At 39.0% G+C, this 18,308-nt stretch overlaps 3 protein-coding genes across 6 annotated transcripts; all 3 read right to left on the bottom strand.

Annotated features, from left to right (window-relative positions):
* Window positions 1-1,118: 1,118 nt before the first annotated feature.
* Window positions 1,119-11,214, bottom strand: LOC111454568 (V-type proton ATPase 16 kDa proteolipid subunit-like). The gene is made up of 4 exons (XM_023096071.1): window positions 11,203-11,214; window positions 2,625-2,830; window positions 2,259-2,544; window positions 1,119-1,470 (listed from the first exon to the last, which is right to left on the bottom strand). The coding sequence occupies exons 2-4, from the start codon at window positions 2,701-2,703 to the stop codon at window positions 1,338-1,340; spliced, it is 498 nt and encodes a 165-aa protein (XP_022951839.1). The 5' UTR covers window positions 2,704-2,830; window positions 11,203-11,214; the 3' UTR covers window positions 1,119-1,337.
* LOC111454567 (V-type proton ATPase 16 kDa proteolipid subunit) lies at window positions 4,897-6,513 on the bottom strand. The gene is made up of 3 exons (XM_023096070.1): window positions 6,345-6,513; window positions 5,959-6,244; window positions 4,897-5,252 (listed from the first exon to the last, which is right to left on the bottom strand). The coding sequence occupies exons 1-3, from the start codon at window positions 6,421-6,423 to the stop codon at window positions 5,120-5,122; spliced, it is 498 nt and encodes a 165-aa protein (XP_022951838.1). The 5' UTR covers window positions 6,424-6,513; the 3' UTR covers window positions 4,897-5,119.
* Window positions 6,438-17,411, bottom strand: LOC111454564 (lysine-specific histone demethylase 1 homolog 3-like). 4 transcript variants are annotated; one of them, XR_002712453.1, is made up of 11 exons: window positions 17,255-17,411; window positions 14,732-16,957; window positions 13,817-13,958; window positions 11,494-13,656; window positions 11,230-11,323; window positions 10,354-10,835; window positions 9,038-9,721; window positions 8,813-8,887; window positions 8,505-8,707; window positions 7,762-7,842; window positions 6,438-7,664 (listed from the first exon to the last, which is right to left on the bottom strand). XR_002712453.1 is itself a non-coding variant. In XM_023096067.1 (9 exons), the coding sequence occupies exons 2-9, from the start codon at window positions 16,735-16,737 to the stop codon at window positions 8,642-8,644; spliced, it is 5,712 nt and encodes a 1,903-aa protein (XP_022951835.1). In that variant the 5' UTR covers window positions 16,738-16,957; window positions 17,255-17,411; the 3' UTR covers window positions 7,930-8,641. The 4 variants fall into 4 exon arrangements, 2 of the variants coding, with proteins under 2 accessions (XP_022951835.1, XP_022951836.1); XR_002712454.1 differs by lacking the exons at window positions 6,438-7,664; window positions 7,762-7,842 and adding an exon at window positions 7,930-8,223; XM_023096067.1 differs by lacking the exons at window positions 6,438-7,664; window positions 7,762-7,842 and having other exon boundaries at window positions 7,930-8,707.
* Between the last annotated feature and the right edge of the window lie 897 nt (window positions 17,412-18,308).

Here is an 18,308-nt window from a genome sequence, read left to right as displayed (position 1 = left end):
CATTCTTCTTGAACTCTAATTTCTTACCCAATTATCAAGTAGATCTAAGAATGTTTCATGTCACTTGCACCGATAACATGGATGATAGAGACAAGAGATAGGCATAGTTCATGTAACAGATCAAGTTCATTGTTAGTAGATATGGTCCTTTTTGGGCTTTTACTTCAAAGACTTCACTCAAAATTTTAAAACATGTTTGCAAGGAAAGGAAGAGGTTTTCACAACTTTATAAGGAATACTCCGTTCCTCTCTCCAACCGATGTGAGATCTCACAATCCACCCCTTAGAGATCCAGGAATACTTCATTCCCCTCTCCAACCGATGTGGGATCTCGCAATCCACACCCTTAAGGACCCAGGAATACTTCGTTCCCCTCTCCAACCGGAATCTCATAATCCACCCCCTTGGGGACCCAAGAATACTTCATTCCCCTCTCCAACCGACGTGGGATCTCACAATCCACCCCTTGAGGACCCAGAAATACTTCGTTCCCCTCTCCAACCGATGTGGAATCTCATAATCCACCCCTTAGGGACCCAAGAATACTTCGTTCCCCTCTCCAACCGATGTGGAATCTCATAATCCACCCCCTTGGAGACCCAAGAATACTTCATTCCCCTCTCCAACCGATGTGGGATCTCACAATCCACCCCTTGGGGACTCAGGAATACTTCGTTCCCCTGTCCAACTGATGTGTGATCTCACAATCCACCCCCACATTCCTCCCTGGCACACCGCCCGGTGACTGGCTCTGATACCATTTGTAACATCCCAAACTTACCGTTAGCCCATATTATCCTCTTTGGCTTTCCCCTTTAAGGACTTACCGCAAGGTTTTAAAACATATCTACTAGGAAGAGGTTTCAATATCTTTAAAAGGAATACTTCATTTCTCTCTTCAACCGATATAGAATCACCCAGTTTTGTTTTGAATCAAGAAATGTGAATGAAACTTCTATGAATCTTGTAACTAAATTGAAACACAGTTTCCATTGAAGATATTGCAGTCAAATATCAAAGGTATCAAGCCATGAACTACACTGCATTACCCATCAGAGATTTCAGAAGCACAAATTAGAAGTCTACAGGCACAAATTGAAGAGCAACACTGAGCACAATAAGCAGCCAAGGAAATAAGGTTTTATGTTTATTGAGAAGAATAATAAATTCCAAATCCTTATGAGTACAGCATCCGTGTGGTAGAAAACCACACAACAACATACGAATATTTGAGAAAGTAAACTGAGTTATGACCATTTCTAATCAGAGAACTACAAAAACAAATCTTGAAGGAAAAAAGAGACATAATACACATTTTCAAAGCGCAAAACGTTCAATTAATCAGCTCTCGACTGACCAGCTCGGGACGAGAGAATAATACCGACAATAAGTCCATAAAGGGCAAGCGCTTCGGCGAAAATTAGAATGAGAATCATCCCAACAAAAAGCTTAGGCTGTTGTGCATTGGCCCTGCAGAAGACATATACAATTAGATGCTTCCATTCTACGTTAAAAGCATTTTTGTAACAGCCCAAGCTCACCACTAGCCGATATTGTCCTCTTTGGACTTTCCCTTTCGAGCTTTCCCTCAAGATTTTTAAAACCCGTCTGTCAGGGAGAGGTTTCCACACCCTTTCTTATAAAGAATGATTCTGTGAGATCCCACATTGGTGGGAGAGAAGAACGAAACATTCCTTATAAGGGTATGAAAACTCTATCCAACTGAGGTGTTTAAAAATCATGAGGCTGACGACAATCGTAACGAGCCAAAGCGGATAATATCAGTTAGCGGTAGGTTTGGATTGTTACAAAAACATTGCTCGATTTGCAAAGGGTATGTGCAAACATCAAGGGATCAAGAACAATAGTGATACCATCAATCTTTTCAGGGTTTGAAGCATTAGACTATTAATAGTGAACTAAGGCAGGAAATAGTCTAGAACGAATTTAACACAAAAGGCAAGAATCCAGAGCTTTGAGCTTAAACCTAAATTGAGATCAGACTGAACTTGATTGCTAAATTCATTCTCAACAAAGGCAATCCTTCCCAAGAACAATCTTATTCCATTATTTGATCATGGTGACATAGACTCTGATAACAAAATCTTCAATCAAAGTACTTTCACCGAAGTTGAAAATTAGCAGAAGCAAATTGAAAAGATAAGTTAATAAACCACAAAAAACGAGATCAAGCCAGATTGAAGCATCCACAATACATCTAAATCTACATTTCAGAGTAACGGATTAAAGAAAAGTACCTAACGCCGGCATCGCCGACGATCCCGATAGCCATGCCAGCAGAGAGACCGGCGAGACCACAAGCCAGACCAGAGGACAAATGCGCGTAGCCATCGAAGAGGTAATAAGATTTAGCCTTAGGGTTAATCCCAGTACTAATAATCACAGCAATAATCAAACCATAAATACCCAAAACTCCCGCCATAACCACCGGAACAATCGACTTCATCACCAATTCCGGTCTCATCACTCCCATCGACGCAACTCCAACACCGCTCTTTGCGGTCCCATAAGCGGCTCCCATACCTAATTCACAAGAACAAAAGCCAATCAAGATCCGTTACAAGAGACATGTAATCAATCGAATTGAATGAAAATTTTCTTACAGGAGAAGACGAGGGCCGCAGCGGCGCCTAGAAAGCCAAAGAAGGGCGCCGTTTCATCGCCGCTGAAGGCTGACGACATTTTTTCCGGTTGGAACAAAGAGGAGGATCTCCGATTAGATCAGATCTGAAGATTCTTTTTTCTTTTCTTCTTCTTCTCACTGTGCTTTAGCTTTCTCTTCAGATACTGACCTTTCTTCTCTTCGATTCTATAAAATCTCTCCACGTTATCTGGAATAATCGATTAGGAAAACCAAAACCCAAACTAATATAACAAAATTGATAAATTAATATCTCAAAATATCTCATTTTTTTTTTTAATAATACAAATTAAAATTTATACAAAATATTTAAGAATATTTCTAAACTTTTTAATCTTAATTTTTAAGAGTATTTTTAAATTTTTTTAAAAAAAGAATTATATTTAAGAAAAAAAATAGATTATAAAAAATATTCAAGCTTTGGATCTTTCTAAATATTTTTTTTTTCAAAATTATAATATTATTCTCATCTTTCATAAACATTACTAAAATTGTGATGTCTAGAACAAAAAAAAAAAAAAAAACCTTATATAAGGGTGTGGAAACCTTCCTCTAATTGACGCATTTCAAAGCTTTGAGGAGAAGGCCAAAATGACCCCATTTTAAAGCTTTGAGGGGAAGGCCGAAAACACCCTTTATAAGGGTGTGGAAACCTTCCCCTAAGAGACGCGTTTTAAAGCCTTGAGGGAAGGCCGAAAACCCTAAGAGACGCGTTTTAAAGCCTTGAGGGAAGGCCGAAAAGACCCTTTAAAGGGTGTGGAAACCTTCCCCTAACATATGCATTTTAAAGCCTTGAGGGGAAGACCGAAAAGACCCTTTACAAGGGTGTGAAAACCGAAACCTTACCCTAACAGACGCGTTTTAAAGCCTTGAGGGGAAGACCGAAAAGAGGTGTAAAAACCTTCTCCTAACAGACGCGTTTTAAAGCCTTGAAGGGGCCGAAAGGGAAAGTCCAAAGAGAACAATATTTGCTAGCGGTGGGTTTAGGGCGTTACAAAAATGTTGAACGATATGCCAATGTTTCTTTCTAATATCGTTTTTTTATACTAGATTAAACAAACATTCATCTAATATTCTAGCGAATATATATTCCAATAATAATTTTTGAATGTTTTTTTAAAGATCAAAGATAATATTAAATTTACGAAAAAGTATTGGTATTTTTTTCATGTAAGAGATAGTTTTATTGTTTGATTTTAACTCGAGTCTCGACATCATTGCACAAATGATTTTGTGCTCATTATCAAGCTCTCGAGAGGGCTATCTCGAATGCGAGACGTCGCACGGAAGAACATGTCCAAGAAGAAGCTAGCATGGAGTGAAACTAACAAGAAATAAACAAGAGAAAAGAGGCCATTCCAGGCCAAGAAGCTGAACTGAAAAACAAAGAAAAACAAAGACATTCTGAAAATGAAAGAAACTAAAGAACACATCAGAGATGCTAAAAAGATAAGAGCTGCGTGAGGTGCAAGCATAAAAGAGAAGTCGGCTCTCTATTAGCCACAGCAGCATAACTTACCTACAGAATATTCATCCATTTCCCTTTACAGTAAAGGAAGGATAATAATACCAAACAGCTTTTCCATTGTTGGTATCTTTCTCATCCCACCTGTCCCTCTCCATGGATGCCCCTAGGTTATGACTATTAGCAACTAAGAACCAAAAACAATGATGGAAATAGACTGTGCTAAGCTTATGCCTCCCTAATGTAATCTCATGATAGGATTGCTTGCTCTAAACACGTACGAAAGCTCGTGTTCAGCCTCTACCCCACTTGATTGTCGAGATAATCTGCTGAAACCTACTCTTACATATCGATCACAAGCAAAATAAGAATGGAGAATTGAAAACTATCAGATACCCTAACTTGAACAAGGTCTCTTCTATAGGTTGTACAATTATGTATTTGTATAAGAGATAGAACTATTTGCAAACTCTAACGGCACAAGCTCACCGCTAGCAGATATTGTCTCTCTTAGAGCTTTCCCTTTTGGGCTTCTCTTAAAGATTTTAAAACACGGCTAGGGAAAGATTTTCACACCCTTATAAAGAATGTTTCATTTCTCTCTCCAACCGATGTGGGATCTCACACAAACTCTAATCATTCAATCGCTAAAGATATCTAGCCATCAACAGGTAACTACCTCAATAAGATATTTTTATCAAACACAATCCTAGGAACAAAAAGGCGTCTACACAATTAAGAGGGAAGCTTCAGCAAACCAAGAGCAATGTTAAGGTAATAAAGTTTAATCTTTATTGAGAAGAATAATTAATTCCAAATCCACATAGCTACTACAAGATCCGTGTGGTACAGTAATCACACCTCACAAAAACAATTAAGAGAGTAAGCAAGCTTAATGATAGTAACCCATTTACTCAAAGAGTACAAAACCAATTCTTGACAAAAAGAGGAGACATACTACACAAACTCCAGTCCACGCACAAAGCATCCAATTAATCAGCTCTCGACTGACCAGCTCGGGAAGAGAGAATAATGCCAACAATAAGTCCGTAGAGAGCCAGAGCTTCGGCAAAAATTAGAATAAGAATCATCCCAACGAAAAGCTTAGGCTGCTGTGCATTGGCTCTGTAGAGGACAAGTATAAGTGACAAGTGCATTTTACATCGAAAGGGTTCGAGAAAACAAAATACAGACAAATACCGGCAAGCTACATGTTGCAAACTATTATGAACTCACACTTAATTTGTTCTACTCATGATACAAAAGGGTTCTGATTCTGAGTCTCATACAAATTCATTTGTGCAATACGTTTGAACATAAGTCTTCAGCAACACATTTCCACACCCAATATAAAAGCTTAAGCATAAGTTTCAAAATACAAGTCAAATAGATGCCACTTAGACTCTGGCCAAATACATAACAAAAATTAACTTCATAGACCAAAACGAGTTCTTATGCTAATCTCCAAATGACAAGACCAGAATAGAATATCTGAAAATAAAAAATACATGTAAATATCCGTGCACAGCTCCTAGAAACCCAGAAAAAAACGCAGGAACTCGATAAAATGGGCAATTAACAAACAGACTCAACCATGCGAAGATTATCGCACTACAACCAGAAACAATTTATTTGATTGGCAGAGCTTACGCAAATTACAACAACCTAATCGCACCAAACATACAGACCATAATCCACCAGAACATAATGTACTAACACTAAGACGGGAAAAATGTACGAATCAAGCGATAATCAGTGAAAAACAGTGAACAGACGGGAAAAATGGATGCACGACGACAATAAAACATCCCAAAACGTTAACAAATAGTACCTAACACCAGCATCGCCGACGATCCCAATAGCCATGCCAGCAGATAGACCAGCAAGGCCACAAGCAAGCCCAGAGGAAAGATGCGCGTAGCCATCGAAGAGGTAATAAGATTTGGCCTTAGGGTTAATCCCCGTACTGATAATCACAGCAATAATAAGCCCATAAATACCCAAAACTCCAGCCATAACCACCGGCACAATCGACTTCATAACCAACTCAGGCCTCATTACTCCCATCGACGCAACTCCCACCCCACTCTTCGCCGTTCCGTAAGCAGCTCCCATACCTAATCGATTCAAAAACAACAAGAAACACCATCGCCATACAAATCAAAGATCCACACCCAGAAAACTCAAATTAACCGCATTGAACAAACGATAACTCACAGGAGAAGACGAGGGCCGCAGCAGCGCCGAGGAAGCCGAAGAAGGGCGCCGTTTCATCGCCGCTGAAGGTTGACGACATCTTTTCTGTGTTCGACGGTGAAGATGAAGAAGTTCTCCGACTGGATCAGATCTCTCTCTCCCCAGCCCTCTGAAATACTCACGCTATCACGAATTTACATTATTATTTATTACTACTATTATTATATGCCTACGAATAACACAATCGGGTCCTACAGCTGGGCTTCCCACTGGGCCATATGAAGGCCCAATCAAGGAACATAATTGGGCCGCGAGCAGAATAAGATGTAAATAATGGGCCAACAATAGGCCCAATCTTGCCAGCGTGCCTGAACGTAATGCAACTCAATCATATCGTCATTTAATATTATTTTCAAAATAATCATTCAAACTTTATAAACAGAACTTTTACAATATGTTCAAATGTTTTCAAAAAGTTACAAATAATAGAAGCTATTGAACTTTATACGACCATGGGATTCCTTTAAACGTCCCGACCTTATACTAAGTTTAGAGCTACGAAGAATTTCTAATACTATCTGAGCAATTAAGTTTCGAGCTACGGAGAATTTCTAGTACTATTTGAGCATCCGAGCACCATTCGCTTCGTTCCTATAATAATTTAGCCTTTATAAATAATTGAATACCGGAAAAGACCGCATCATTTTTAAAAGGATACTAGCACGACAGGCAATAAAGTGAAGCAAAAACTAGGAAGAACCAGTCACCGAGTCGGTCAATTCGATCGCATCGAGCTACCATTCACAAGTGACGAGATCGAAGTTATGTTCTTCTGCTAACAAAAGATTCACAAAGAATGAAGCATCATAAAAACAGACCATCAGATGGGTATTAAATTCAACTTTCCTGCTACTCACCAAACACCAGAAGGATTGTTGCACTGAGAATAAGAACTAAAGAACTGCAAATTGATGGATCAGTTGCATAAACACTGAATCTGAAGAAGAGTAAGAAATACAAAAGCACGTGTTTCTTTCTTGTCGTTTTCTTCTTTCGAGTTGTGACACGTTATAAAAGACTAGGACGGGACTTCAAACCTTCAATTTATTGGAATAACACGATTGGAACATGCCCACGATCCTAAATGCATGATTTCATAATGGATATTGGCCTCGATCACGAATCACATACCGAGGTCACATGCTTACTTTAGATCATACTTCTATCCATGACATTACAAAATCTATATACATATATGCAACAGCTACAATAAGTTGAGGATCTATCATTAGGCTAAAAGAAAGATACCTATTTATGGGGATGAGAGAAGCAACCTACAATCTGCAAACATAGCAACACAAAAAAATTGTAAACTGTAAAGTGAGCTGACAATAAAATTGCAAGAGAAAGAAAGGGGAAGGAAATATTCACTACTTACAGTCGTGTCGGTCCGAACATTGCATTTGTTTTTTCTCCAAGTCGCATAAGCAGATAGATCTCATCCGGAACAACAGAAGCACTGACAATGAAGTCTACAGTTTGATATCTCAACTATAACAATAGCCCTTATACTAAATGAGGACTTCGATATCAGAAAGAGTCACGATTAGAAACGAAAAATGGCCACGAAGGCTTCTTTAGTTAATCTACGGAAAAAAACGACAGGTAAATTACAATATTCGAGCGAAATTTTGGTGAATAAATGAAAATTACTGTGATTGTTGTCAATGAAATAATTCTAAGCTGTACATGTGCAGAGGGGAAAGGAAGAAAAGAAAATGAAGCATAACCTAAGGTCCATCGCTAAAAACTGAAGGGCTTGATCTTGCACCTTTATAGTACAATGTGATGTTTTCTTCAACAGGCGCTCATATAACCGAAATGAGCAAGAAAAAGACACCTGGAGTGGGCCCGATGAACGACATAAAATTAAGCCATGCTAAAAGAATTATGCAGAATCGGACTGTCATTCGATGCCAATCATAATCACATTTAAACCCCACGTGCAAGTTATAATCATATTCGATCGCACGATTAAAATCTTGGTAGATCATGGAAACTCCACATCATGATTACACAAGCAGAAATGTCATACTTCTCAATTGCAGCTTCAGAAATTAAGGCGCACTGGAAATGTAAATCAGGCGTCAAGTTATGAGAAGCTTTCATGCCAAAATATACCTTGGAGTCTTCCCAGAATAAAATGAATAACTCGTAAGCGTGTCCTCTTGAGAAGCTCGTCAAGAAAGCCAGTTGATCGTTGGGACTATCACGCCTTTGTTATTGACCAAGAAAATAACGACAAATCCTCGGGACTGTCATGAGTCCATTACTGGCTTCGTAGCCATATGCCTCTCTATTAATTTATCAACAAAGGCACGAATCTGCAAGTGCATAATCCAAGAAAAGCCAAGTCGACAGATAAGGAACAGAGCAGTGGAAAGACCAAAATGTAACAACAAAGTGCACTCAGTAAGCTATATACAAACCTTGTTCCTACGTTTGAAATCAAGAAACTCAGAAACAGTCATGCCTTTCTCTGCATCAGTAGCCTGTTCCATGACCTGATTTTGGTCGAAACTGGTTAAACATATAGTCCATTTTATTCCTCCACAACCCCCCCATCCCCCCCCCACCCAAAAAAAAGGAATAAAACACACACGTCCCGGTTGTTTCGGTGGAAGAATGTACTAGGGAATATGGAAATTACTAACCTTGGTTGCACTTTTCTTCATAATTGTCTTGTATCCATCCTTGTCAATTTTCCTTGCTTTGTAAAGGGGCATCAAGAGTGATGCAACATAATCAACTACGGCCTGCTTAATTCTGTCAGCCCCACGATGATGGTTTCTTAAAGGCTCCTTGTTGATCGTCACTTGTGATATCGAGCTTTCATTCGCTAATTGATCACTATTCCAAGTGGGTTTATTCCCAGCAGTGTTTGAATCCTCCTCGTCGTTTACATGAGCTGCAGCTGCTTGAGACCGCCATCTCTCAATTGCATGATAATCTTTCATTCCAACACTGCCAGCTGTATCAACCCATGCTTTCGTGTATATACTGCTATCCACAGGGGCACTTTCACCGGAGTGCTCCCTGAAGTTTAATTGGCTAACAATCTCATTTGAATGGCTCCTTTGCGAAAGGTTATCTGCAGACATTCGTGAACTTTCGAGATTAACACAAGCAGCAGAAAATTCCACAGACCAGTTCCTGACCCTGCAATTCCTTGAATCTATTTCTGATATACAATCCTGTCTTCCTAGCACACTGCCAGACAACTTCCTTTTAGACTCACACTCATCCATTTGTGCGCAATGCTCCTTTCGAGCAAATTTGTGAAAGGAAGGGATTTTAGGGAGCTGCAATGCACACTTAGCTTCAGAAGATGCATACGCCTGCGGTGTGAAAATCACCAAGTCAGTCTAAAGCAGTCATAACATGCAATCAGGAATGACATTCACAAATCTCCTATAAACCAGGTTAACAAATTTGAATTCCAGTAAGATTGAAATCAGTGATACAAATAGACTATCTGAATACAGTTTCAAGATCCTATATAACATAAGCTTGCCAATTTTTGTGATCACTTAAAAAATTATCTTAATGAGATTACAGAAACTCTGCAGCATCCCTCCATAGATAAGGTATAAAAGTCACATCACGCCTCAAAACTAGCACAAGATTCCTGTCACTAGTGAAACAGAAACCAACGTTGATATGTTCGAAGTAAGATTTTATTTAACAAGCTATATAGCATCAAGGCCATGTCAATTTGCATAAGGTGTACGTAAAATGACTTACTGCTACTTCATTTAGTCCATATTCACACCAACGAATTAAAATATTTCACTGAAGTGAAAACTATATAACGTGGCAAGGATCCATGATGATACTTCCCATTAATATTATTAGGAGCTGAAGTGACGTAGCCCATGAGGACTAACTGTTATTGCAAGGACATACCAAGGAAGACTCGTTACAAACACGGTGACTAAAACATTCAATAAAAAGAAGATTAAAAGATAACCTTCGCAGCTGCAAGTGCTGCTGCACGTGCTGCCTCAGCAACAGCAAAGGCAGCCTCCTCTTCTTCTGTCATTGCAATGTTGTTGTCTTCCATTTCTGCATCCTGCTTTCCTAATGAACCCCTTGACCTTGATGAACTGATATCTGATTTTGATGAATTTTCCATTTCTAATTTCAATTGTTTGCTATTATCATTTTTCGTATTGACATCAGAAGGCAAGTGAATTGTAGAAGTCTGCAAATTGCCTCTACTATCCAGTGTGCTGTTGTTTGCATGCAAAGGAGGTCTCCCAGAAGAATCTTTATTAGATTTCCTCTTCAATGATTCTACAGTAGAAACCGACTTTGAGAGTTTTAACCCCCCATGAGCAGCTTTTTCTTTACGGAAAACTTCAAGCCAAATGCTAACCAACTGACTCGCAATGGCGCGAATGTCACGGCTTGTATGCACACATACCTTTTCTTTGACAGTTTTACCTATGCCTACACCAATTGTTGGCAAAGGCAACATATAGTAAATTCCCTTCACCAACCATATTAATTTCTATTCATACACACACACACACACAAACAAGAATTAACTTCTACTCAAAGGTACGAGCTTAACATGACAACCTAAAAACATGCATAAGCAAACAAACAATAGCACATTGATACCAAAAATAAACAATGTCTTGTTTACTTTAAACATAAACATTATCAAAGAGCTGCATTGGTTAGCTACAAAATTCTGAAATAGTTGAAGAGAGGTTTTTTATTTTTTAAAAAGAGAGAGAGAGGAAGAGAGAGGAAAAAAAGGAAGAAAGAAAGAAGAAGAAAGATATACAAAGAAACTCAAAAGAGCAAGAACATACCACAGCTGAACAGAAAGATATACCTGATAAGCGAACTGCAAGTAGATCAGTTGAAACTAGAACAAGAATACGAACACACTGCCGAAGAAGTTGAGTCCCATCCTTCCCCATTGAGTCCTATAATCAATTATAGGCCAAAATTTTAAAGGCTGATAACATGAATAAATGATAATGTTAAGAGATAAATGATTAAGAGACAAAACAACAATAAAAAAAAAAATTATATTGAGATTCCTTAGAATATTAAAAAAACACAAAAAAAAGAAGAAAAAAGGTTTAGGCATTACCATAATCCATGAGTTGAGAACTGTAAGACCTTCTTTGGTACCTGCGAAGGACTTCAATGTCTCAACAGGGAGTTTCAACAACTCTTTTGCGACATGCAGTCTCCCTGCAGTCGTTTTCGCACTAGAAAACAAGTCTTGAAGTAAGGCTTCTTTGGCACAATCCATAGAATTTTTGTAGAGAGCATCCGAAATCTTAACATCATCGAGTCGTGTAATTACGTCCCCAACTTCATCATTCTCACACTCAGACTGCCTCTGAGCAGCTTCCATTGCCTCTACTTCTGCTGTATAATCATAACCAGTGCTCAATACATCAATCATGCGTACAGCCTCTCTTAGACCACTCATCATTGCACCCCCAACAGTGTCAGGATGCTCCTTGCATGTAGCTTCACCAGCAAAAAACAAACAGTTTTCAACAGGCCTGGCTAAAATGTCATAGTCCTCTCCAGACGCTCCAACAGCAACATAGGAGTAAGCACCATAACTAAACGGATCTCTTCCCCAATCCGTTACCACAGATGCAACTGGGTCAGGCACCACAGCTTCTCCAAAAAGTTTGCGAAGAACCATTAATGCATGGCTTATGTTATCGGAAGAGCTCATGTATTGCCTCTCCACAGCCGCCTGACCAACCACTAGCGCAATGAGAACGGGAGCACCAACTGTTTTTCTTACATTCCAAAACATGAAACACTGCCCCCTCCACTTTGTTTCCTCTGCAGTTGCCCCAAAATAATCCACAGAGTCATCCCAGAAAACTTCTGGAAATTCAAGAACAATTTTGTTAAGAACTCCAAAACCAAGGCGCTGGATGGACAGACGCTTCCATTCAGGCAATGGTGGGGAAAACTTAATAGATTCTGCTTTCAAACACCCAAGAGGCACAGTAATAAGGACAGCATCTCCTAGAAACTCACATCCATTGGTTGTGGAAACTTTTACCTTCGCACATTGATTTACATTCGACCCAATATCAGCGGTGCTGTAAGAAATATCAGCCACAACATGGTTTAGGTGAATATTGAGTCCTCCACCAAGAGATTCAACAACAGTGCTATAACCCCCTTTGATCATACAATGAGCTCCTCCAAAACCTCCATAAAGATCATCCTGGTTCCAATGAGGAAGCGATACTTTCTTCAGCATAGCAGCACAACCATACTCCAAGTTAGCCAAATGCCAGTTCATAACTCGCCTCTCAAAGGGACTCAAAACTTCTTCCTCGGAACGAACATCCATTCCCAATCGAGCCATGCGTCGTCGCTTAAGGGCATATTCTAGACCCTCCTCAAGAGACATGGTCATTGCATGCTCCCCTCTTTGTGCAACAAGCAACACCATGTCATCAAGAAGACTATTATATTCTGCTTCCAAAGCTTCATCAATGTCTACCGGAACTTTTTTGCATGTAACGATATCATAGAGAGGACAGTCACTATTTAACACAGTCAACTCAAGGCCCAATTGAGTGCAAATCAATGAAGAAGGATCAGGTCTTCTTTCAGTTGCAACATCAGCCTCTACTCCTGTAATAATACTTGCACCAAGATCTACAGGAACCGAAAGAGAGGAGCGATCTGTATAAACACGACCTCCTAATCTATTCCTGGCTTCAAGTACGTTGACAGTAAAGCCCTGACGATGCAAGTGCTTGGCAGCAGTCAAGCCAGCAGGGCCAGCTCCAATAACAATTACCTTTTTTCTGACTTCTGAATTACTCTGCTGTTGTTCATCACCCCCTACACACTCATTAGAGGAGCCAATTGGGTGCCAACCATTACTTGAATGATGAGCTAAATGGGCGACAGCTTCACCTGGAACATCAATACCTACCAATTTTCCCGGTGAAGGATCATGAGTACCATACTCCAAGTCATGTACCAATTCTTGTTCGTGTTCTGCAAATTTTTGCAACTCCAGATTATTTGCAGTCACAAGGTCTCTTCCTTCAGTATCTTCTGGTAGTTCACAGCCAGCTGAAACACTGTTCTTGGCATTAGAAGCATCAGAATTTTTAACCATGGCAGAAATGCCTTCCTCAGAATCAGCAGCTGAAGCAACACTAATGTCTCCAACTTTCTTTTCTCCCCGTTCACAGTCATGCTTGAAGCCAGATTCTGATTTGGCTTTTTCAGAAGCAATTCCCGCATTTATATAACCCTGTCAATTTCATTAGAAATTAATACTGACCTGAGAAATAAAAAGCCTCCAAAATAGAATGACATAAGAAACTATTCATTGAGGAAAATGAATGAAAAAACAATCTAACTGATCCATAAAAAAAACACAAGTCAATACTCTATAACCTGTCCTAACTTACACGAAGATTAAGAAACGCATAGATCTCCCTAATAAGGGAAAAATGCGTTGGTTCATCCATAGAGGGAGTTTCAGTGATCCCACAGTCAACGAGATGTAAAATGCGAGTAACATCTTTACACCAAAGGCCCAGGATCTGATTCCTGCAAGGAGATGCATTTTAAATATCGTTGAACAATTAAAACATAGATGAAAGAGTATCAATTAAATTCAAATATACACTATTTCAGCTCCATTCCAGCACCAATTCAATATGCATGATCCAAACTCCAGAAATCTATTTGGAGAAAACATAATTGCTGGGAGAGTGACAATTCTTCCAATGACAATATTACTTGGAGAACTCAGCACTTCCGCCTTAGTTTATAATAATATTTTTTCATTCGCTGGAAGTAATGTTCCTTCCAAATCTTCATTCCCCTTCGCATATCCATGCAAGGCCAACGTGTATAAGATACACATAATAGCAACCTTCATGATACAGCAGAAAACAGTACAAACTTGCAATATTCCCTTTTTACAATAATTGCCAAACAAAACTGGCATAGACTTGAATATACATGAATAACAGAGAAGATTGAAATTTTTTATTAATCATTAAAGTTAATGGGACTTAGCACAGCATCCAGTACCTAACCACAAATGTATTATTAAAACAACAAAACTGTCGAAAAAGGCAACAAAAAACTGCAACTCAACATCATATTATTCATTATTAGACAAAATTCAAGGTGTCTGATTCTGGATATAGTTCCACAATTGCACACTCCATGGTGAAGAAAAGCATAAAGAAAAGGCAATAGAAAAAAAATAACCGACACAAAACAAGGCACAGAAAAAAAAAATCAATCTATCCAAAATAAAGTGACATAAAAAAACAAGGCATGTAGTACTACAAGGATTAAGTGACTAATACCTGCACGCTAAGTACTCTTGAAGCCCACCTTTTCTCTTAAGCACTTCCTTAAATTTAATCTTCTCAAGTAGGCTAACTGCATGAGCCTTAAGCCCTGCAGACACAGCAGCTCTACCCCCAGTTTCCGCCTCCGTAAAAGTTGTTGAAGTAGAATCCCTTCTTGATCTAAAAGAATAGTCACTATCAACTGCACGCTCATTAAGCAAAACCTCCCAATCAATATCTCCTTCATAAGCCATGTCATCACGTCTAGGCTTCTTTGTCTTGCGCACAACACGTTGCAAAGCTGAAAGCTTTAAATCTTTTTCACTTCCAGGAGCAGATATTACATCCTCAATGTCATTATCATCTGGAGTCAGAGACCCAGGAGAAGATACCTTGACCTCTTTATCAGCAGGTATATTATTATTTGGACCATCTACCTCTACAGAAGCCTTGGCTGGTTGACTATCTGATATCATACTGCAATTCCCAACTGGGCAGACAGCAGTTGAATCTGAAATCCTATGAGAGATCAGAGCATTTTCATTCTGCACAGAACCAACTTTAGTCTTTGGCTCGTCAGTACCAGTATCTAAATTACCAGAGTCACAGCAAGTTTTATCCGCTTTCATCGACTCGAAGGCTGCCAACAATTCAAGATTGGAGAGTGTAGTTCCTTCGGAAGAAGGATTAGAAATCTTTAATTTTTTAGTAGATTTACAGAAACCTTTGGAATAACTTTCACAAACATTGGCGGAGTTAGGCAATTCATCATAATGTATAGCCAGTGATCTGTCTTTTCCTTCGCAATCTACACCTGAAGTTGTTTTAGACAAAGCGACTGTGGACTCATGGGCCACCACGTCACAAAAATCTCCATTGGAAACACCCCCACAAAGGCCATTGTTTTCATTTGCCTGTTCTAGGGCATGACAAGAATTGTGCATATTTTCATTAAGATGACTTTTACCTAGCCCCATCGTATCGCCACATGAGCAATGTTTTAGTTGATTCTTCGTTTCACAGGAGACCTTCCTTTCCAGCGACTGGAAATTGTCCCCAAATTGAATATGACTAAAGTTTTTGCCATCTTCATCAGCAACTACGTTTGGTATGCATGGTTTGATGTCAGCATTATCATAATTATTTACACCGCATTGAATTTCTTCTCGGTCTCCATCAACCCCTTGGCATTGTCCTAGACCAGGATTACGATTTTCTCTACTGTAACAGGAACAGGATATTAAATATGGCCTAGTAAGTTCAGAATCTGATTTTTTGGCCACCTCTGCCAGCTTAGCAGAAGAACTAGAACTCACTACAGGGTAGGTTTCTTGATCCCCAGATACAACTCTAGAAAAGTTACTCAATTTATCTTCTGAAGTCTCAGCCTTGCAATCCGGTTTACATGTTGTCGATACCAATGATTTCCTAGTTGAACCAGATTGAATCTTTTGGGCAAATGCTGACAATGAATCATCCAACTGTTCGTCAAAAGAGCAATTAGAACTTCTCCTCCTAGAGATACCTGTCTCCATGTGTTTTAATTCAAAATCAGGTGTTTCACACACCGTTTCTGCATCAATCTTTGAAGATAGATCAGACCCTTCACGGCCCATTGATTCACTATTTTCTGGTCTAAAACTCAAGTCTAAATCCCCTCGTCCTCTGCATGCGTTCGATATCGGATCTGATGATTCTGCCCGACTAAAACCAGAACTCTGTTCCTTAGATGTTCCGAACCCGCTAACCTTCTTAGGACGCCTCAACTTCTTTCTGAAACTTGCTAAAGTATCATCCATCCCCCCAAAGTCCTCCTCTTGAACTGGCAACTTCGCTACTTTCTTGTCAACCATCTTGTCTCTTTCACCGCCAAAATCTACACCTACCTTATTCTTCATGGAGTTTCGTGATCTCTTCAACTTCAGCAGAGATCCAATAGGCTCGTCATCATCTGAGTCAAACCCACCCTCCATGGGCTTCGTTCTTTTCCTAAAACCAGACTTCTTATTGTCTCCCTCCATCTTCTCAATCCCACATTCAATAAATTACCAGCAAATCTTGATGGTGCAACGCTAACCCAGCTTGAGAAAACATGCAATCAAGCAATAATCCGAAACACATCCCATCAATTCCCACCTCTCTCTCATCAAAAACCAAAAATTCAAAGAACCCGTATGGGGAATAACTCCACAACCATTCACCGCCGAACTCCACAAAATAAGACGCTAATCCAAATAGAGCCTACACCCGAGAAGATGAAAAACGTTCAGATAACCAAAGAAAAAAAAAAAAAAAAAAAAAAAAAACACCCTAATTCATGCATCCTCAACTCGTAATACAAATTAAAAAAAAAAAGAAAAAAAAAGAAATTCTACCGCGAGTATCAGAAAGAGTAGCCTCCTAAGCCGACGAATACCAAAATAACAAAACCGTAATGCAATAAGAGACGAAAGAAAACACGCATCTAGGGTTTGTAACGGCATTGCTGATAAACAGGAGAAAAGAAACACAACGTCGGTGGGGGAAAGAGGAGCGGACCTTAAAGCTCGTCTATGGAAGCATTCGAGAATTGGTGAGAGGAAGAAGAAGAGAGTGAGGTGCGCACGTTAGCGTCGCCGGTGGTGAGAGTGACCGTCGGCTCTGAGAAGTGCGCCGCCAGCGGGATGGGGAGGAAAAACTTCGCTGTTGCGGGGGAGAAAAAACTAAGGAAAAAATAATAATAATTAAAAATATGAAGAAAAAAATAAATAAATCCAAAACGACAAAACTATGGGCCAAAACGACAGGTGCACTGAAGGGCAGTGGTGAGACGGAGGCCACTCGGCAGGTTTTCTTTTTATATTTTTTTTAGAATGAATAATTTAAATTACAACAAAAAGAAATTATAATTTATGTTATTACAATTATAAGTCTCAAACAAGTATAATTATTAATTTATAGTTTTAATTAATGACCCGAGTATAAATAGATTGTCGTTTAATCCCGAACTCCATAAATGATTGGTAATGAGTTGGCCCGAAACCCGAGAGTAGAATCACACTACTTTAATCTTAAACCCATTTAGAAAAGACGTTCGGATCATGAACATGCAAGAAGATCTGTTGGGGTTGACACTTGAACCCGTAAAAAGAATGGTCGATCCGTTTGGTTCTCAATACTAGAGAAGAGGAGGATTTAGAACGAAATTGTCGTTTTTATCCATTCGATATCGATATTGAGTATTAGCATGATTTTCAGTCGTAGCAACATCAAAATTTGCTAAATTAATTAATTTAGTACGATGTTTTTGTAAATTCATGATTTTCTGCTATATTAATATTAAGATATGCTAAACGACATTGAACTGGATTAACTCATGTCGTTTTTTGTTTTATGCTAGATTCTTTTGTCGTTTTTTGTCATATTTATGAAAACGGTAGCTACAATTAAGTCATTTATCTAGATTTTTTGTCGGGACTCTGATAATCACGCTAAAAAACAAATTAAATAATACTATTCATTAAATCAAATAACGGTAGATTTTGTTTTAAACACCAATTATTATCGATTTCAAAACTTTTTACTATCGATCTTAGTCGACGTCCGATGTCAA

This window comes from Cucurbita moschata, unplaced genomic scaffold, assembly GCF_002738365.1.
Source record: "Cucurbita moschata cultivar Rifu unplaced genomic scaffold, Cmos_1.0 Cmo_Scf00016, whole genome shotgun sequence".
Lineage (NCBI taxonomy): Eukaryota > Viridiplantae > Streptophyta > Magnoliopsida > Cucurbitales > Cucurbitaceae > Cucurbita > Cucurbita moschata.
Note: the sequence above shows the minus strand (reverse complement) of the source record. Positions and strands in the feature narration are given on the sequence as shown.